Source organism: Lipotes vexillifer, unplaced genomic scaffold, assembly GCF_000442215.2.
Source record: "Lipotes vexillifer unplaced genomic scaffold, Lipotes_vexillifer_v1.1 scaffold948, whole genome shotgun sequence".
Classification (NCBI taxonomy): Eukaryota; Metazoa; Chordata; class Mammalia; order Artiodactyla; family Lipotidae; genus Lipotes; species Lipotes vexillifer.
Genome location: NW_006793764.1, coordinates 1584188 through 1605475, shown reverse-complemented (window position 1 = coordinate 1605475; position 21288 = coordinate 1584188). Strand labels below are relative to the sequence as shown.

Genomic DNA, 21288 nt, shown 5'->3' with positions numbered 1-21288 from the left:
CCTCCCACTGGTGCAGGTACCGTCCTTATCCTTTTGTCTCTGTTTATTCTTTTTTCTCTTGCCCTACCCAGGTACGTGGGGAGTTTCTTGCCTTTTGGGAGGTCTGAGGTCTCCTGCCAGCGTTCAGTAGGTGTTCTGTAGGAGTTGCTCCACGTGTAGATGTATTTCTGGTGTATCTGTGGGGAGGAAGGTGATCTCTGCGTCTTACTCCTCCGCCATCTTGGATAGAGTGTCCTGTTCTACTAGATTTTTTTTTTTTCAATCCTAGAATTCTAAAGTCAAACAGAACCTTAGAAGCTGTCTAAGGCCCAGTGTCTTCACCTGTGAGGGAGCCGAGGGCCAGAGAGGGCAGGTGAGTGTGAGGCAGGCTCCAAACTGGAGTCCACATCCCCTGCCCCACAGTCAGTCTCCCCTGAACCTCGGCAGAGGTGGTTTTCCAAAGCCCACACTTGGTTACTTCCCTAGTTCACAGTCTTTCTAGATAGAGCAGCAAGAGACACGACAGTCAAGCCAAAAGGACGAGGGCTTTCCATCCCAGACAGGAAGTCGATCCCACAGAGCTCCGTGATGAAGACAGGAAACCAGCTCCCACTTCCTCCATTTGGGGACTGAAAATGCTGTTTACATTCTTTGCAGGGATCAAAGCGTGAACTCCTGTCCCTACCACAACCCCCGGGACATATATGCACAGCTCCAGTTGGCAGCTATAGCGACCATTAGCTTAAAACCTGTCAAAACAGAGTTTAATTGGGAAGGAAAAGCAAATCCTGACCCTGTCTCCAGGTACGCTGTTCTTGGGTGCAGAAGAGCAAGAGAGCTTAAGTAAAGTGGAAGGTAAACCTCCGGGCGTCATCCCTCCTGGACGGCGGGATGAACTGGCCGGGGTGCTGTCAGCCTTGCACCCGGGCCACTTCTTATGCCCACGCAATCAGACTTCCCGGCACATCCCAGGGCTGTATCTGCCAAAAACCCCGAGGAAGTTAATAAAGTCAGAATAGAGTCATCAAGCTCTACGATACAAAGGCCACTGCAGATACGTATCCACAGCTCCCTTCTTAAAGCCCAAAGGAGCCTGCAACTTTCTTCATTCACTTATTTTCCTTAACAAGCCATCCTCACAGGAAGTGCACGTGTGACCTACAGCCTTTGTAGGATGGACAGAAGCACAAAGAACATTGCTATCGAGATTGCATTTCAGTATTTCAATCAGAGCTGCCACAGACAGTAGCACTCACTGGTCGTAATAATCTATTGATTAGTTTCCTGTCGCTGCTGGAACAAACTACTCCAAACATAGTAGCTTAAAACAACCCAAATTTATTATCTCAGAGTTGTAGTTGTCACAGTTTCAGGTGCGCTTGACTGGTTCTTCGGCTCTGTGTCTCCCGAGGCCAAAGTCAAGGTGTCAGTTGGCCTGGGTTCTCATCTGGAGACTCTGGGAAGAATCCACTTCCAAGCTCATTCAGTTGTTGGCAGCATTCAGTTCCTTGGGGCTCTAGGGCTGAGGTCCCCAACTCCTTGCTGGCCGTCAGCTGGGGGCTGCTCTCAGCTCCTCAAGGCCATCTGCACTTCTTGTCACACTGCCAGGTGGACTGAATCTGGCTCAACAAGCCTTCCTGGCAGGAGACACTGGTAGATGGAGCACCACAAGCTGAGCAAGGCCCATTCCCTGCCTTCAAGCAGCTAAAACAGAGAGGGAAGCAGACGAAGAGACGGAGGAGGCACCCACAAACTCAGATGAAAAGAACATGCAATTTTTCTCTTTCAACAAGTCAATTTAATTTAAGGCACAAACCCCCATTCCCTTTCTTTCTGGTTGCTCTGAAGTTTTTTGTGGGGAGAAGGGGCTTATGAGACACAGACTCTGGGAGAGGGGGCATATCTGGCCCAGGGCGTTACCTGCCTGTGATGGAATCATTTAGGAGAGTTTCACTCCCACGCTGGTGTCCGTTCCTGTGGCTTCCTCCTGTAGCATTCTTTGTTCCTTCCCAAGAGCCTCTTTTGAGCTTGTATGAGTTTGGGTTCCTCCAGAATCAGACCACAAGACAGTTTATTTGGAGGTGATACCCAAAGCTAGTAGGGGAGTACAGGAGTGAGACAGGGAAGCCATTTACTGTCTTTTAGTTATCACAAATCTGGTCAAGTCATAAAATGAAGCTCATGCTTTATTGGCATTTATGGCCATTATAAGTTTGAGTTAACGACCGAAGACCACACAGTTGCCCACTCCCCTGTTCACTACCTCCCCAGTGGTGCCTTCGGAAACTTTTGCGCCCTGGGGGGAATTTTGAGCAGCTAGGCCATAGTACCAGACTTATGAAGGTGTTTGGTGATTACTCCTGTTGTTTTACCCTTATTGTTTGCGTACCATTTACTGTTGGGCATGGAATTCTACCATTAGTGGTACAGGGCTGCTAACTAAACCAACAATAATTCCTAATAATTCACATGGTCCAAGTTGATGGAGTGAAACCAGAGGGAATTCTAAACTCTTGTTTTTGGCAGTCAAGTTTTACACTGTTTTCAGCAAATTTTTGATTAGTTAATTCAATTCACTGGTTCTCAATCCTAGCTGCACATTAGAATCGTTTGCAGAGCTTTTAAAAACTGCTAATACTTGGGCCCACCTGCAGATATTTCATTGTATCTGTATTTTTAAAAGCTTTGCCCCCAACTCAGGTGACTCTCAAGGGCAGCCAGGGTTGAGCCCATTGAATTTTGTTGGCCACTTTATTTTTGGCTTTCTTGGCTGCACTCTTCCTGTGTTTTACTGAAACACAGCAGTCATTTGCCAGTCTTAGGCTGGTGCGTGTGTCATCTTATGTGTGCCCGCTAACCACAATGGGTCCATATCAAGTTCACACAATTGTTTCTGGGTCACTCAAGAGAGCCAGAGTTTCAACACCATCTAAAAAACATTTTCTGGCAATAAAGGTGACAAATTTCTTCTGATCCAGCTAATGAGAACTAGTTTAACGCTTAGCGTTGTTCTTTGCCTTACTAGTTAGTCTTAACAGAATCCCTGTGACTTTCCATTGAATTACACAGGCATTTATTTAAGGCTTTCCATTGTCCAGCACTGTTCAGAGCACTGAAGAGGACCCCAGGTATGAATGTAGCGTGGAGGGACTCAGGGACTTCCATTCTCACAGAGCGAACATGTGTGAGACCAAGGAAACGGAGGGCAGGGTATATTCTGGTCTGGACAGTAAGTGCTGCAGAACAGTGAGGGGAAAAGGTCTTTGTGGAATGGTGTCATAGGAGGAAGACTAGAGGAAATAGAAGTGGTGCCAAGCCTTGAAAAGAGTATGGGTAGAATTCTGCTGGTAAAGAAAGCTGAAATTCTAGGCCGGTAGGACAGTCTAGTAAGGAAGGGCACAGAGGAGGGAGTAATTACGTCACCAGACAACTCTGAATGAGTAGAGGGTAGGAGTTGTTGAGCAGTTAAACTACCCCAGGAAAGAAGAAGCTGTCCATGTTCACTGTGAAGGATCCTCAGATGCCTGCTTGAGAGGGTGGACCTTGATTGGAGAAGCTTTAAAAAGCCCTAGTTTACAAAACTAAGTTCTGGAGAAGAGGAGTATTTGCCTCCAGTGGGAAGATTGTCTGGAAAAGGGCAGCACGTGGGAAGTGTGGATTTACTGGGTTGTTAGAAATGTTCTATTTCTGAATTAGGGAGGTGCTAACACAGGCATGTACATTTCCGAAAATTCATCAAACTCTGCACTGAAATTCTGTGCGTTTTACTGTATATAAATTATACCTCAATTTAAAAATATTTTTTAAAGCCGTGTTTAGAAGGAAAGAGAACCTATGGATTAAATGACTTAAAAACCATAGCAGCCAGTGGAAGTATAGGACTGAGGTTCTGATTCAAGCACTCTATAAAAAATATTTTAAGAGATCATTGGAGAAATGTGAATACTGACCAGATATGTGATCATTTTAAATTCTCTTTTTTTAGATTTGATAGTTTTAGCTTTATACTTACTTTTTGAGAACTGTGTTAGGAATATATACTAAAATATTTATGAATGAAAGTGGTAGGGTCTTCAGCTTGTGCTTCAGAGGAATCCAGTGTGAGTGGTTGGAGGAGGTGTAGATGAGCCCAGATAGCAGATCATTATTGAAGCTAGTGCTGGGGACAGAGGGGTTTATTATACTGTGGTCTACTTTTGTGGCTCTTTAAGGTTTCAATAACAATAAAAACTATTTATGTATTTGCATTTTAAAAAATCATTGTTGGTCCTTGAATGGAGAAGTGGTTAGTGAAAGTGTTTCTCTAGGAAGTATTCTGGTACTTGAGGATTAACATACTGAGACTCTTTGGAGGTTACTGCGTAATGATGAATGAAGTTGGAAAAGGAGGAATGAAGACAAATGCCCTGCTTTGTTTACTTCAAGTAAGACAAAGGAACTTGAGACATTTCTTATTTGCTGTTAGGGGGACACATCAGGTCGTGGGGGCAACTGAATATTATTTGGAGGACTACAGTTAGTACTGTCTGTGTGTGCTGAGGAGGGAGGTGGATTTGTGAAGGAATCACCAGGGAGCACCCCGTGCCTCCGGAGCTAGAGGAGGGAGCATTGTGAGTGGACAAAGTACCATTTGCAGAATTAGGAAATGTCAGCCACACTAAAAATTCTGTGATATACTTTGTGTGTGTGTGTGTGTGTGTGTGTGTGTGTGTGTGTGTAAATTATGTAATAATAATCCAATTTTTCTGCTTCACCAGTAAACAAATATTTTTTAAAATGTAGTTTAATTTTTTTTAGAAATTTATTTATTTTTTATTTGTTTATTTTTGGCTGCATTGGGTCTTCGTTGCCACGCACGAACTTTCTCTAGTTGCGGTGAGCGGGGCCTACTCTTTGTTGTGGTGCAGGCTTCTCATTGCGGTGGCTTCTCGTTGCGGAGCACGGCCCCTAGGCACGTGGGCTTCAGTAGCTGCGGCACACAGGCTGAGTAGTTGTGTTGTGGCTCGCGGGCTCTAGGGCGCAGGCTCAGTAGTTGTGGTGCACAGTCTTAGTTGCTCCGCAGCATGTGGGATCTTCCCGGACCAGGCATCGAACCCGTGTCCCTTGCACTGGCAGGTGGATTCTTAACCTCTGTGCCACCAGGGAAGTCCAGTAAACAAATATTAAGTACCTAACGTATGTAAAAGCAACCTAGAAGATGTGGTGAGAGAAACAAAGTTGATTAGAACCATGTGGCACCCTCAAAATATTTACAGACAAGAAGGGAGTCTAAGACAATCACACGACTCAACTACTACACTGTATTATAGATCGTATAAGAGAGTCTGAAAGATGGGCCATGAGAGTTCAGAGAAAGGAGAGTTAATTTCCAGTAGGGAGATGAGGGAAGGCTCGGAAGAGGAAGCGATGGGAAGGTTGGCTATGTGAGGGAGGGTGGGGAAGGAACATCACCAGGTAGAAGAAAATAAGCTAAGGCAGGTGTGCTTTTAGGAGAATAAGAGACCCCACTTTCTACACTGCGAGGAGTTCTACCTACTGGGGTGCAGTTTGCACCCCAAAAAGGACCACAAATATAGTGGGAAATAAACTTGGAGAGGTAAGTTGGTGCCAAGTGGCAGATGGTGTAGAATCTGGCTAAATAGTATGGACTACGTTTCCTGAGTGGTGGGGAGCTTTTTAGGTTTTTCAGGTTTCGTTTTAGCTGGAGTTAGGATGGGATTTGAGCTGAGTGGGAGTTCTACTCTGCAGCAGTGCGGGAGAGGGGGAAATGTGAAGGAAAGGGGACAGTCAGGATGCTACACTGGTGGCCCAGGCCAAAGTTAGGTGGTAGCACCAGAACAGAGAGAAGAGAGGCACTGTGGAGTTTGACCGATCCAGATGTGGTCATAAAGGGAAGGGATCACGGTCAAGAATGCCTTGGGGGTTTGATTTTGGATGGCTTGGCTATTAATGCCAATTATGCAAAAAGAAAACACCAGAAAAGCACTTGAGAAAAGGATGAGGTGCAAGAATTTTTCTTTTTATTATTACCATTTAGCCCATTTTATTTGGTCCTAGCATCACACACTTCTACAACCTTCTCCTTCCTGACAGGCAGTAATTTGGAATACACCTGTAAGTGTGGAAGTCTTCAATCAGGAGGGCCATTAAACTCCCAGACATCCCGGCATGAGCAAGAGGTGGGGACCACAGAAGGGAAGCCCATCAGCAGCCAGGATACCTTCCCCACTCAGGAAAGCACGCCGTCTCCAGTGAACCTGACAGACGACCAGATAGCCGCTGGCCTCTATGGTAACTTTCCTCACTCACGGCCCCTCTAGGCATCAGGGTTCTAGGACCAGAGTTGTCAGCATTCCAATCTAATGCCAGTGTGCCTTATAAATTGACCTGGAAGAATGGTTACACAGTTGTTAGGAAGGTAGGCCTAGAATATCTTTAAGATTATCAAAGAAAGCCATGCAGTCCCCTTAAGAAAACTCATCTGATGTTGCAAATTACAAAATATTTTAAACAGCATTTCACTCTTTCATAGTCTTGCAGGTATAAATTTTTTTCCAGGTTATCTCAACTGAAAAAAAAAAGGACTAATAATCCCCATCTTAGTGCCTAGATGGTTTCTGAGGATCAAGTGAGACGTGACATCACTTTATAAACAGTAAAGCTGATACAGATGCTAGTTGTCACTGCTTTTGTTGTGTCTGGAAGGCCGAATGGATTTTTTTTTTTTCCGTTTAAAGAACATTATTAATGGAACTTTGAAGTATTTTCTTTGCATGCACACAATTTTCCAGTGGATTTTGGGCAAGTTTCTCATATATACATGCCAAGGTCTATATTAACATGAATAAAAAAATAAATGTACATGAAGAAAGCATAACTATTCACTTAACTTGTATGGGTATGAGTTGTATTAATTTTGATCACCATGATTCACTTTTCCACAGTATGTACAAATAATGAAAGTACACTGAAGTCCATCATGAAGAAGAAAGATGCCAACAAAGATTCAAGTGGAGCAAAAAAGAATCTTCAGTTTGTTGGCATTAATGGAGGGTAAGGAAAGATGGTGGTACTAGTGTTTATACGTGGTCTGTCTGTTTCCTTTGCCTCCTGCCTACTCAAGTCATATTTAAAGGTGCCTGGTCTGGAATGCTACCACATCTGGGTGACGGAAGATTCCCTCCTCAGAAAGGTGCATTTGGGCTTCTCTTCTCTCTTCTTGCTATCTTTGAGGATATTTCACTCTTGAAAGGATACGTGATGAAGCTGAGTAATTTACATCTTCTCACCTCTGATCTGAAACAAACGTCTTCAACAAAAGCAACAGGCAGCAGGTTCCCTGTTGGACAGCTTGTACTTAACTGTATCAGAACTGAGCAACAACCAGAGACTGAGAACATCACTCCATGGTCCAGGGATAGTCATCCACTCCTTCAGAATGGGTTGTTTTGCTTAGCTCTCCATGTTTACAGACAAAATAGTAGGGCCTTTCACCTGAAGAGTAACCTCGCCATGCCATCAGTTCTTTGCTTTCTAAATAGAATGTGTTTTAGTTGTTTATTCCTTCTCCTTTAATTGGCCCAGATCAATAGTTAAGCCTGTTTGTCCTCCTACAGTTGAATCAAAGCAATTAATCTGTTAATGCATTCATGGCCTTGACAAGAAAGCAATAGTGCAGAGTTAGTTGAGATAATATTTATAGTAGTACGTACCACAAAGATATAACAGTGCTGTCTGTTTTCCAAATCTTTAACGTTTTATTGGGTAATATGTCCCACAGTTTGGAGACTGTGTACCAGAGAAACTATTGGTAACTTACATAATATGTTCACCTTGGACACTGGGAAAATTAACGGTAAAAAATAAGAAGAATGAAAGGGGGAAAGAAAAGGAACAGCAAAGATGAAAACCTACAGACTTGGTTTCCATAAAATGAATGTCCTTTGATTTATATTAAGCCAGAGGTGCTATATATATATATATACATATTTTTTTTTCTGCAAGTGGTATGTGATACCACTTGGCAACCTAGGTTATTCCTTATTAAGTGAGAACCCATTCAAAACCACCAGACTTCTAAATAGACCTTACTCCGCACTTCTAAGTACAGGGTCTAAAACCACTGATGAAATCTCTGGAGTCAGTTAGCAGGTTTCCCTTCATAAACATTTCTGTCACTGGGTCTTTATGGGCACACCTTGCATCTCCTGAACTCCCAATTGCCACCTAGGTATGAAACCACTTCAAGTGATGATTCCAGCTCAGATGAAAGCTCTTCTTCCGAGTCAGATGACGAGTGTGATGTCCTCGAGTATCCTCCTGAGGAAGTGGAGGACGAAGAGGAGGACCAAGACACTCGGGGGATGGCAGAAGGCCACCACGCAGTTAATGTGGAAGGTCTCACGTCCAGCAGGGTGGAAGATGAAATGCAGGTTCCAGAATGTGAACCTGAGAAGGTGGAAATCAGAGAGAGGTGTGGTACACTCCCCCCCCTCCCCTCACCCTTCCCATGTTTGATGTACTTTGGCAGTAGGATTGGCCGATGAGGAGACTGTGCAGTTGAATCTATGAGTTTGGTCTTTCCACTCACCAAAGGAGGGCTGAACTTTACCTGTGCCTCAGAGGTGTGTACCTCTTGTCATGATGCTAATAAATACAAGTGCAAAAATGCTAACTGCTAGATCTCTTATTGTAGCAGAGAGAAGGGCTTGATATCTCTGCACCTTTGTTTCTTTAACTATTTGCTATCTAATATTACATGTGGAGTCACCATCCACATAATTGTTAAGCACCACTAAAGCTTCCATTGTTTGAACAACCCACCTTATACTTAAAGGTGTATTAGAATTTCTTGTGACCAACACATTTCACATTTTAAAGTTTCAGATTTTATCATTAGCCATTTATCCTCATACAGGTGTCAATACTGTTATTACAGGATCACTGTGTGTGAGAGGAACAGTTTTTGGCCTCAGCCAAAGATCACATTTACCATAAAGATGATGTAATCAGTCACATGCCCATATTTTGTTGCTCATTGAGTGATTGGGAACACTACAAGAATGGGTTTGGGAATGTCGTAAACAGCAGCTGAAATATCAAATAAACACTCTGGTTGGCTGAAACATGTACCTAAAAGTGTAATCAATTTTAAAGACCTAACAAATATGGAATTGATGCTTATAAAACAGGAGAGAGTAGAACAGTTGGAAATTTCAGTATGGTTTTTTACCATGTGAAGTGTAACTAGAACATTTCAGAAAACTTATCTCTAATTTGGCAAATGAATATTTAACTCCGTTAACACAAGGTAAGTGTCTTTAGTTTATATTTCCAAGTATTTTCAAATGGCTCAATAACTTGACATCTGTTGGTTTTTTCTGAACAGCTTTATTGAGGTATAGTTTATATACCATATGTCATCTGACTTTTAAGTTTATATTTTCATGTGGGTTAAACAAACACTTCCTGAGTCACCAAATGTGATTTCAGATGTGTGGTCCACTGGTCAGCATAATGGGTAGGTGGTAATTCAGACCTCTTCAACCCCTCAAGAGTAAAAATATTTTTAAGAATTTAGAACAGAAGGAGCAAAAAATATCCAAGTGTTATTCCATAATGTCACACAGGCCAGAGTGGTGAAGCCGAAAGCTACCCTCATGAAAAGATCCGAGCTCTGGCTGGAGGCCTTGGCTCTGTATGGTAACGTCAGTCCTCGGACGCCTAGACTCCATCAGGCAAGCACTAGCGGCACCACAACCTGCCAGGGTTGACTTGGGGCCTCCGGTCTTGTAAAGGGTTATAGAGTTTGAGGTAAAAATGCCTTTCCTCTTGTGGCCAGTCATGAGCTCTCTTTCTTTTATTTTTTCCCCTTTTAGATATGAACTAAGTGAAAAGATGTTGTCTGCATGCAACTTACTGAAAAATAACATAAATGACCCCAAAGCTTTGACCAGCAAGGATATGGTGAGTCTGACCTACAGACACTGTCCCCAGTCTGTACAAAGTGCCTGAGTGGGCACCACAGATAAGGCCTCTCTAGCCTGCCCCTGAGCTGCTTTTCCCCCAGACTATTCCTAGTGTGTGTGGGCAGAGTGAATATCCTGCTGCCCTGCTCACCAGACCACCCTGTGAACGTTTCCCTCAGGCCTGATTTCAGATCTCCTTTCTCCACCCTGTACTTTGCTTGGGAGCTGAGCATCTGCGAGGCTTATAGTTGCACATGGAAAGGACGGCTAATTTCAGTCATTCGTCAGCTTTCTGCGTGTTCTGTTGCTTACAGAACTTGTGATCTAGGGAGCAGAATCCCAGAATTTTTTAATTTTTTAAGTTAGCCTTTGTTTTTAAGAGAAACCTATCTGGGCCGAGTTCAGCATTCCTTTCAATTATGAAACTGCATATTATGTTCTGATGTGGAATGCAGGCAGTCACTATTTTTAAACCTAGAAATAACTGCACTTATCTTCTCGCAGCTTGAGATTCAGAAGCAAAGAGGTCGGTGGTTGCCTTAGGGAGCACGAATAGCATAACATAGGACAGATAAATGTTTCCATGGCAATGGTGAATCTGATATCCTTTACAAGTATTGCTCTCCCATGCATTGTTGACATTTAGATGTGTGGCTTCTTTCATAGGTTAGACCAGCCTTCTGGTTGACAGCTCTATTCAGTGCATTGAGAAAGTGTAGCATCTCATGTGATTTTAGATAGTAATGTGCATTTGAATCTTTGCATATTAGCAGTAGATTTAATATGAAAGTTTAATGCTAAATAAGTCTGCAGCTGGTGAGAAAGTTGTTTCATAGGTCTCACGGGTTTATAGAATTATGAAACCAAAATGTTAAGACTAGAAGGGGTTTATGGAGTTATCTAACGCTGGAAAGGCAAATAGTCTTCCTCATACAACAAACAGAATCTGAAGAATTGGTGATGGCTGGCAGAGGCATGAGAAGTACATGGGTGCGTGTGTCTACGAGGCCACTCCATTCTGGTCCATCCTGCTTTAACTGAGGCCCTAAAGATTACGAGTCTTGCCTGGAGTGTCAACTGCTAGTTAATGCTGGGACTAGATTATACATGTCTCAAGTACTGGTCCACGTTTTGTTTATCCCAGCTAAAGCATATTACCTTACTATATGGCATCTTTTTTTAAAAAAATTATGGTATCTTCTCCTATTTGTTTATATTGCTATAGAAACTTAAATTTATCAGAGCCAGCTGAATCTTGACATTCAGATACTGTGCTGAAAAAGGAGCATGGCAAGGATGTTTATAGAAGGAAATACCAAACGAAGTCCCTGGCCTGGGCATGGGTCTACATGTTGAACCCCATCAGTATAGACTAAGTGCCTGTCTATGCCTTGGTCATAGTAAAACCAGGAAAGGTCACTGCAGTGTTAATGTTTCCCACTAGGTTTAACCTGAACTTAAAACTGGTGCTTTTCAGACCCCAGATTTTATAGCTTTAATACACTTTTTCTTTTAACCTCCCCAAAATACTAGGTTATGTGGTCCTCAGGGAGGACTTTACATTTTTATAGCCCCAATTGTCAAGCATTTTGTCGGGCACATACTCCAGGATTGCTACATTATTTTGTTGATTGGATATTCATTCAGTAAAGAAGTGTTTAAAGTGCTGTGCTGTGAAAAGTCTTGGACATGTGAATGATCACAATGCCAAGGCCATGTAACCACGTCAGGACACTGAATATGTAACTATAGCTGAGTTCGACACCCAGACGCCATAATTTCCCTTCCTTCTGTGTGAGGCATCCAAAAAATGAAATCTGAATATGTGAAAGAGTGAGCAGAAGAAAAGAAAAATTAAGTGAATTATTTCCTGGCCAGGACCCTTTTCCTCCAGTGACCCAAACTATGATTGAATTGGATACACCTGAATAATTAGTAGCAGGAAGATAAAGAGATGGGTGTGTTCTGTAATCCCAGTTCCACCTTTTCTGTAGAAAGAAGACTACATGGGTTCTGGTGCTTTTGACATAAGCTTTCCATCTTTCTTGATTTATTTTTAAACTTTTAAAGAACAAGCAAAGCACAATGAATGATAAACTCATATGAAAGAGGGCCCATGTAAAAAGCATTGTAGTTTTCCCCATCTCCAGTACTGGCTCTGCCCAGTCTACATTGAACTTCATGTCCAGGTTTGACTTGATCATCCGTGAAACAAATGCCACGTTCATGTGTCTACAGCCTAAGGGAAAGCAAGTGGGGCTGATGACCAGATACAGATGATCCTAATGGGAAAAAGTAATTTGTTTCAGACTTGCTTTTTATTCCCTTTCTGTGGTTGAACATTTGTATTTGGGATGGAGTAGGAATTGGGTTGCCTGCATGGTTATGCTCTCCCAGCCTAGTGCTGTGGAGATGCTGAAGGAGTTGAAGTTGGTCTGGACAGGAAGGAAGCAGCATAATTGTGTTAAGTAATTTCTCCTGTCCTGATTACTATGAAAATCATTTGCAAGGCCAGCATACCTACATAATATTAATAGTTCAATAATAAATGGAGCCTGGCCTAAGTGGTTTACATGTGTTGCCTCATTTGTCCTCATCACAAACACTGTGAAAGAAAGGTATTTTTATTATCCCCATTTTTCAGATGAGGAAACTGAGGCACAGAATAAGTATCTTCCCCAGCGTCGAACAGCTCGTCAGTAGCAGAGTCAGAATTTGAACCTTGGTGGTATAATTCTTGCACAGTGCTATAGGCCTGTTTTGTAGAAGTTACAATATGTGTGTGTGTTAAAATCAGGAAGGATACTTCAGTTTGGAATTTGAGGCCTCTCTGAGAGCTCTGGGTTTCATTAGTTGTTTTTTGAGAGCAAATTCTATTTGCACACACTTTTGACTATAAAAGGCCTGGTTTCTTAGGCTTTCAGCTAGGTCTCGGAAATGTCTATAAATAGAAGAACTAATGGCCGATGGCTCGGTGTTTTGGCAGCGGTTCTGTCTGAACACTCTCCAGCACGAGTGGTTCCGCGTGTCCAGTCAGAAGTCAGCCATCCCAGCCATGGTGGGGGACTACATAGCCGCTTTTGAGGCCATCTCCCCAGACGTCCTGCGTCATATCATCAACATGGCAGACGGGAACGGCAACACCGCCCTCCATTACAGTGTGTCCCACTCCAACTTCGAGATTGTGAAGCTGCTCTTGGACGCTGGTACGTTGGTCTGTCTCTTCTCTAATACACTCGGGCTGTGGCTCATTTAGAAGGAGCTGGTTGATCCACTCCCCAGTTCTGTGACCATCCTAAAAAGCCTTTTCATTGCTTTCCCCTGTGATGTGGCAAGAATCGTTCTTGAGTCATTCATGGGAGGCTTGAGGTTTAAACAAAACGGGGTGACACAGACTCTAGATCTGTTTTGAAAGGAGGTGTTGAGGATGTTCTTGCTGCAGTTTAGCTGTGTTCAGATGAGTTGTATCCCTGGTAACACACATGACTCATGTTTCTGTCTGAGCTGAATCATGCAGGCTTGGTGGGTTCACTCTCAAGAGGCAGAATGCTGCACCTGGGGCCAGAGTCAAAGCTTTAGTGTTTGTGAGCTGCTCTCTTTGTCCTTGTTCCATGACCCCTCTCCAGCCGCCTTGTAGAGCTGTGCAGTTAGTCAAGATGGGAGCCAAGCAAAGCCACTGTAACAGATTGTGGTAGAATCAACACCATTCCCGCCAAAATACACCCTGTTCCTGGGGAATCAGCATAGAGAAAAGAAAATTTTATTCTTACATCTGAACCATAGTAACGAGAGCAGTGAAAATTTTTGTCTGTAATTAGAATTTACCATTCCAGAATATAGCCAGTGGATGTATTAAACATGGAGTGAGGGGGTGGCACATAGAAGGGTCCCCTTGCGACATAGTGAGCTTTCAACTTTTTGTTCAAATGGAACAGCCCTGTGATACATTGAGTCTCTAAATCACTTTTATTTATTTTTGAAATACATATTTTTACTTCTAGTATAACTGTTACAGAATTCACAGTACCTCAGTCTAATTAATGAGAACACAATGTGAACATCTGATTTAGAATATGCAGTACAGTTGTCCAATTTTCCCATTCTGCTTCTTGACCCAACTGTCCAATTTTTTTCTCCTCTGTTTTGGGGATGTTGGATTAAGGCACAGAAGAAACCAAACAGATTTATCTTTTTTTTCTCTTCTAAGTTTGCTTGTCCCCAGTTTAGGGGCCATGTTAGGATAAAACTGTTCCCAGCTTAAAGGAAGGAATTCCAAGCCTCTTTCCTTTCAGACTTGCCAGACTATAAACAGAGCTGGTGATACTGTCAGCCAGAGTTACTGTTTAAACAGAGAAGTGGATGATATCCAGGAAAGCTAAGAACAAGATTTCAGGATTGCCCCTGAAAGTAACAGTTTAATCCACCGTTAGAAGATTTGCATGGACAAGATATTTTGGTAAATTAAACTATTTTAATTCCATTGTTGGATGGCTTTGGTTAATCGCTTTTCTGGATTTACTTCACTTTTTACTGCTCACCATTATAGACTGAGATTGTGGCTTCGTAAAGCATGTTTGTGAATCTAGGATACTAGCAGCAACAGAGAAGAGGCGAACGCCAAAGAAACTGAGGAGCCTCAAAGACCATGTCTGCTCACCCGCTTCTCCATCAGACAACTTTTTTCTTTTCTTTTTCCTTTTCTATGTTAAAAAATACGCACTACTATTGGGCTTCCCTGGTGGCGCAGTGGTTGAGAGTCCGCCTGCTGATGCAGGGGACACGGGTTCGTGACCCAGTCCGGGAGGATCCCACATACCGTGGAGTGGCTGGGCCTGTGTGTCCGGAGCCTGTCAACGGGAGAACTACTATTGGGCTTCCCTGGTGGCGCAGTGGTTGAGAGTCCGCCTGCTGATGCAGGGGACACGGGTTCGTGACCCAGTCCGGGAGGATCCCACATACCGTGGAGTGGCTGGGCCTGTGTGTCCGGAGCCTGTGCTCTGCAACGGGAGAGGCCACAGCAGTGAGAGGCCCGTGTACCGCAAAAAAAGAAGAAGAAAAAAATGCATTACTGTAAATGCCCTTATGTCCCTAGTATGCTGCTGTTTTAGAACTCAAGAACGTTTTCACGGTACCTTCTCTTCTCACTCCCAATGATGGAAACACCCTAAGCATTTTAATTATATCTGGTCACACATAAAAAGCTTCTTTCCTGCACTCTCCATTCCTTTCATTTTATTAGAAAGTGCTGAAGGAATTTTACAAGGCCTGGAGGATAATTTAGGCCCTGAAGGCTCCTTAAGAATTATAGGACTAGAAAAGGTCTGGGTTATTGGATCTGGGAGTCCCTGACAGTCTCTAAGGGACTTAACTGCAGTTGCTGTCAGACCACGATTCCTAGAGCTGGGTGTCTTGTGATTGGAATTCTGCTTCCAAGGGCCCCAAACGAGTCAGAGCAGCAAACTCAGGGTCTCAGAGTGAACAGAGGTTTATGAGTGGGGAATGCCATATTCAGTGTTCCCTATGTGAGCGTTTACAAATCCTTCTGTCCCTTGTAGCTCTCACCGCCTTCTTCACTCCAGAATGGTGATTTTCTAGACGCAGATTAGTATCTAGATCCCACGTTATTGTTTATTCTTCGAAGCAACCATTACTTAGAACAGCCTCCCAGACCTCCAGGCTGTTGCAGTTCAACCACCAGTTGCAAACAAGAGGTGCTGTGAGAGCTTGCTGTCATTTGTCATGAAATAGAAAAAAATTTTTTCCTTTGGTTTGGTATGAAACATCTCTCACATTTCCTTCTGAGTCACTCCAGGACTTTGACTACCTAAGGCCATTTCACTGGGCTTTTCTAAACTCCATCCCTTTAGTTCATGGGGACAACTGACACTTTTAGGAGATGGCTCCTCCCTAAAGAGACTCGTGTCTTTGCAGATGTATGTAACGTGGATCACCAGAACAAGGCGGGGTATACCCCCATCATGCTGGCAGCCCTTGCCGCTGTGGAAGCAGAGAAGGACATGCGAGTTGTGGAGGAACTCTTTGCCTGTGGGGATGTGAACGCCAAAGCCAGCCAGGTGAACGCACTTGCTTCCAGGGTTTGTGCTGGCTGATGCAGCTCTGACCTGCCTGGGTGCCCCTGCCATGCTCTTGCCACTCAGCACAGCCCATGTGGCTGCCCGGTGGTCCTTAGGACCAAACACACCGAGGAAACACTGGCTTAACTTCACATTGGAAACTTCTCCCTCCATTACCTTGCGTTCTCTCTGGAGTAGTGTGCATGTGGACCATGGGTCAGCCTGCCTGTAAGTGACTAGTGATCCCCACCATGTACCTGGTGACCACTGTTTCCTGACTGTCTCCATGTTATAGCATCTTCAGGCCCGGCACAGAACACCTCTCATCCAGATGTGTTCACAGTTGCCTTGTGACCATCTTCTGCACTTTCCAGCTCCTAGCTGTCATAAGACAGATCCTCCAAGCTAAAGGGAAAAATTAACTCATTACTTTATGGTCTTACTTATTATTAGCTCATAGCTCACGAGAAACTAGTTTTTCCAATGCCTTTCCACCACTAGGCCCCAAGTAATTCCATGTCCACGTTTCCCCCTGTCATCACGCTCCCTCCTCCCCTTCCCCCAGCACAGCCCCACTGCAGGTCACACGCTGCCAGCCCAGCATGTGCTTCTGAAGTCCGCTGTCATTTCTTCCCACAGGCAGGACAAACAGCCCTCATGCTGGCCGTCAGTCATGGGCGGATAGACATGGTGAAGGGCCTGCTGGCCTGTGGGGCTGACGTCAACATTCAGGACGACGAGGGCTCCACCGCCCTGATGTGTGCCAGCGAGCACGGGCACGTGGAGATTGTCAAGCTCCTGCTGGCCCAGCCAGGCTGCAATGGCCACCTGGAGGACAATGTAAGCTGTCTCCAATGGTCCTGCAGGCCCCTGGCCTGGACACAGCTGTGGGGGCAGGGGGGTGGTTCTGTGAGTGTTGCTTGACCAGAGGAGAGAACAAATCCTCCTTTATTCTCCTCAGGGATTTGCGTTGCCATCCAGGCCACTTCCCTTCACGGCCTAGCGTGGCAGCATTTACTGTTTGCAAACTAATACTCCCATTAACTAAAGCCAAAGGCAGAAAGATAAATAGGCCTCACCCCAAACATTTATAAAAGGAAGAAGGTGATGGGCATGTACGAGGACCAGTATACTGAAGTGGAATAAACAGATTTACAATACAGAATCAAACGTAGTAGGCAGTGTAGGCAACTAATGGGTACACTACGAAGAGAGGACCAGGCCCCCGGTCCATTTGGAAACCCTTCACCAGGGCCCATCAGAGTAAATAATTTGTGACATTTTATCAGCTAGGGAATCCGGACCATCTTGGCTTCTTTTCAGCCCATCTTCGCACTCCTCCTTGGGCTGTTCCCATCATCGTCACTCTCATCTCCTTCCTCTTCCCGTTCCCAAGCTGTCCCATTCCCAGATAACCCCTTGACTGGAAAACATTCCAAGGAAACCTGCTGCTCTGGATGTCTCCAGACCAAAGGGGAGGAGTACCGATAGGTCACAGCACAGGAGCTAACATTTAGGTGGCGACATGGTTCAAAGGTCCAAAGGTCCCAGAGGTCTGGCTGGGTTGCTTCTGTTTTTGAAAGTTTATCTCTGTGGAGCACAGGTTTGGACCAGAGCTTCCATCAGCCCCAAACACTAAAAAGGCTAGAGGGAAAACATCCCCCTTTGCACTAAACTTGATATCCTCGTGGGCTCATGCCAACAGGAAGAGCAAATCAGTGCAGGTATTTACTGGCAGGAAAGACTGACTGGTTTCTGCAGTTGCAGTGACCTCCCCAGGAGCACGTGAGCTGCGGTTGCACCAGATTCCCTTTACTTCCGCTGCAGCAGAGGGCCAGTTTCCAACTTCTCTTTCCTTAAGAACAGTCTGTGTTTCGTGTGCCTTGTTTTTGTTTGTTTGCTTTTACTTCTACTCTTAGCAAAGAACAGCTGGTAGATCTAATAATAAGAGGCCATTGCGCCACAGTAACTTCCAGAAATCCTGGTTCCCTCTGCCCGTTGTCTACTTCCTTATCCTTAAAGGAACGGGAGGGCATCCAGCTGGCCTCCAGAAGAAAAGTAACTCCCAGAATTCAGAGTGGGACGGAGGACCATAAGGTTCAAACCACACACAGATTGTTTCCTGCTGCTGGTGACCAGAAGGGCATCCTTATTCCAAGACTAGACAGAAAATAAGTTGTGCTGTTTTTTGTCTTTTTATTGTTACTACTTTTGATCGAGGTAGAGTTGATGTCCAGAATGCTGTTTTTGTCCTGATGCATCTTTATATCCATCTAAGTTCCTGCATCTTAATGGAAAGCAAACATTTAACTGAACATTTTTCTTTCCCATATTTAGTGTTTCCCCTCGTATTTCCATAAGATACATTTCTGCAAGGCAGCAGGATGTGGTGCTTACATGTAGATGTGACTCGGAGCATTCTGCAGGGGTGGCTAGGGCTGTAGGATCAGCTCCCTCCGCAAGAGGAAAGTTAAGAGATCCTTGGCAGATTGCAGGGCGTCAAAACAGACACCACGCTACTTGACCGTTCGTTTGTAATTATAAGGAAAAAAAAAAACAAACACTACATTATGTTTCTACCCCCTACCTTCACCTCCTGCCCCCTGCTGGTGGGCAGCCTGCTTTTGTTGAGTCTCCATGGTGTGCAGGCCTATGCACTAAGTACCATGAGGCAACAACAAAGGCAATAATGGGGTGATTCTTGTCTGAGGGCAGGGTAGGGAGCTGTGACTCTGTCATCCTTGTATCCTTCAGGGCTAGCACCTAGAGGTCCAGAAAAGTTTTCTAAAAGACTGAACAGATGGCTAGATTGGGGAACCTTATCTAATTGAAAGAGTTTTGTGTTGTTACCCTTTGGGCTACCTGGAAGTTTGAGAAATCCAACCTAGCTTGTTCTTTTCATCTCCTCTTAAGGATGGGAGCACCGCGCTCTCAATAGCCCTGGAGGCAGGACACAAGGACATCGCCGTTCTGCTGTATGCCCACGTCAACTTCGCGAAAGCCCAGTCTCCGGTCAGTGTTGTGCACTTGGCATTTGTAAACAGGCTAAAAGCCACCAGACTAGTGGGCTCCCTTCCTCGGGGAGTTGACAGGAGATACAGGTTTTATAGGGATTCTGAAAATCAAGGTTTTAGTCCAGAACTGAAGAATTCATCAATTTTGCCCCACCCAGAAGGCCAGGAGTGCTAATGGTTAGCACAGCACAGGCTGGATGCCTGCTTGTCCTCACGCCCTCACAGGAAGAGTTTATTCTGGACAGAATTATCCAAATGGCACATCTTGAGCCCATAAATACATATCGCCGTCCTGGCATTTTTCTTAAAGCAGAAAGGGAGCTGCAGCCTGTGGTCCCAGAGCTCACTCTGAGAGGGAAGTTGACTTCCCAGGACAGCTGGATGTGGCACTGCCGAGCCCGCTGGCCCCAGAGCTGCGCCCGCTAGTGGACTGTGTGCTGTGTTCCAGCTCTCCTCGCTCTGGCTTATAGGTGGTGCTCAGCTGTGGCTGACAGAGTTCCTGTGTCACAGAGGACACATCTACCTGAGGTCACTAATTAACCCCCAGTTTTTTTCCTTTCCTGGTCTCTAGGGCACCCCTAGGCTTGGAAGGAAGACATCTCCTGGTCCCACCCACCGAGGTTCATTTGATTGATTATGTGCAAATACCGTCCATTTACATGCCACCACTAAGCTGCTAATTGTTCCTGTTGGGCTGACAGATACTGAATGTATTTTGTGCCTGAGCTCACCAGCAAACAGAACGCATAAAGCCAAGGGCTGAAGGCTGGAGCTGCCACAGTGGAAGCTGAGCCAGCAGGAGATTGCTGGCCAGGCACACACGCCTCCCTTCTGGCCATCTTCCGTCTGTGTAGGGCACACTTGCTGTTGAGTCTCTGCTCCGTTATGTACAGTTGTAGGAAATAGTCACCTGATCTGAGTGGGCAACTTCTGTTCCTTCTCTCCACCCCCTACCAGTGCTGAGAAGTATCAGGTTCTCACTGGAATGGTGTTTTTAAACTTTCCCACAAGTATTTATATTTACCAAACGTGGAACCATTGGAAATCTCTTTGAAAATTCCATTCCAGGATGGTTTTGTTGATTTTTCTTTTGTCTTTATTATTTTAAAGTAAGGAAGTTGAGATGACTTTGATCATTGGTGAATTGGGCCGGGGCTGGTTTCTGGTTTAAAAATAAAAGTTGAAACTCTCAAAAAGTTTAAAACTTAACAAAAGGAAGTCTTTTCAGTTGGTTTTATCTAGGTGGATGCCATTACATGATATTTTATGTAAAGGGTATCTATATAAAATTGATGCAGTATTTTCAACTTTTATATTCCATAGTAATTAAAGACCTGAAGAACGACATGTAACATTACCATATTTTTATTAATAATCGCACAACTCTGTATCTAATGATAAAATTTGAATTGTGTTAGAGAAATTGGCTATATATTTGCCTCTAGAGAAGCATAGTATAGTTCTCCACATATTTATGGATTCTTTTATCCCACGCCACATTTGCTTTGGTCTTGTATGTATTTAAATGTTTGAAGTGCCTTAGACTCTTGCCATATTTTCAAAATAAAATTTCATTAAGCTCTTTTGCTTGTCCCTGCTTCATCTCTGACAGCCGTCTGCCCCGATCCTATTGACTTACAGCAGTGGCAGCAAAAGCTGATGGATGGAGCGCATGGGTAGGGTGAGTGCCCAGTCCACTGGTCCAGGGCTCCGACAAGAGGAGATGTCTTCTGAGAGAACTACTCCGTTTCCAGCTCTGCTCATTACTCAGGTTGCACGTCAGGAGTCTGAAATTTAAGACCTAATTAGGCAAACAGTTCATCAGACAGGTAACCTCCAAGTTAACTCCTGAGCTAACTCTTCTCAGGTGCAGAAGCACTGGTCCTTGACTCTAATTTGGGGGCAGCTGCTGGGTGACTGGTTGAAACCGGAAGTGATGAGAAAGGAAAGATGAAGCCAGACAGACTTTTTTTTAAAATTAATTTTTATTGGAGTATAGTTGCTTTATAGTATTGTGTTAGTTTCTGCTGTACAGCAAAGTGAATCAGTTATATGTATACAGATATCCCCTCTTTTTTAGATTTCCTTCCCATTTAGGTTACCACAGGGCATTAAGTAGAGTTCCCTGTGCTATACAGTAGGTTCTCATTAGTTATCTAGTTTATACATAGTAGTGTATATGTGTCAATCCCAATCTCCCATTTATCCCACCACACTCCCGGAGAGACTTTTTTTTCTTTGTTTTTTTTTTTT

The 21288-nt window shown here is 44.2% G+C and overlaps 1 protein-coding gene across 1 annotated transcript in view; it reads left to right on the top strand.

Annotated features, from left to right (window-relative positions):
• Positions 1–20071, top strand: part of KANK1 (KN motif and ankyrin repeat domains 1) — a 161720-nt gene extending 141649 nt beyond the window's left edge. Inside the window, exons 4-12 of the mRNA XM_007466760.1 lie at positions 6073–6270; positions 6924–7032; positions 8210–8452; positions 9858–9945; positions 12934–13153; positions 15879–16021; positions 16661–16861; positions 18935–19033; positions 19607–20071. Coding sequence (XP_007466822.1) covers positions 6073–6270; positions 6924–7032; positions 8210–8452; positions 9858–9945; positions 12934–13153; positions 15879–16021; positions 16661–16861; positions 18935–19033; positions 19607–19669 — 1364 coding nt within the window. The 3' untranslated portion in view covers positions 19670–20071. The remainder of the gene's footprint in view (positions 1–6072; positions 6271–6923; positions 7033–8209; positions 8453–9857; positions 9946–12933; positions 13154–15878; positions 16022–16660; positions 16862–18934; positions 19034–19606) is intronic.
• The last annotated feature ends 1217 nt before the right edge of the window (positions 20072–21288 follow it).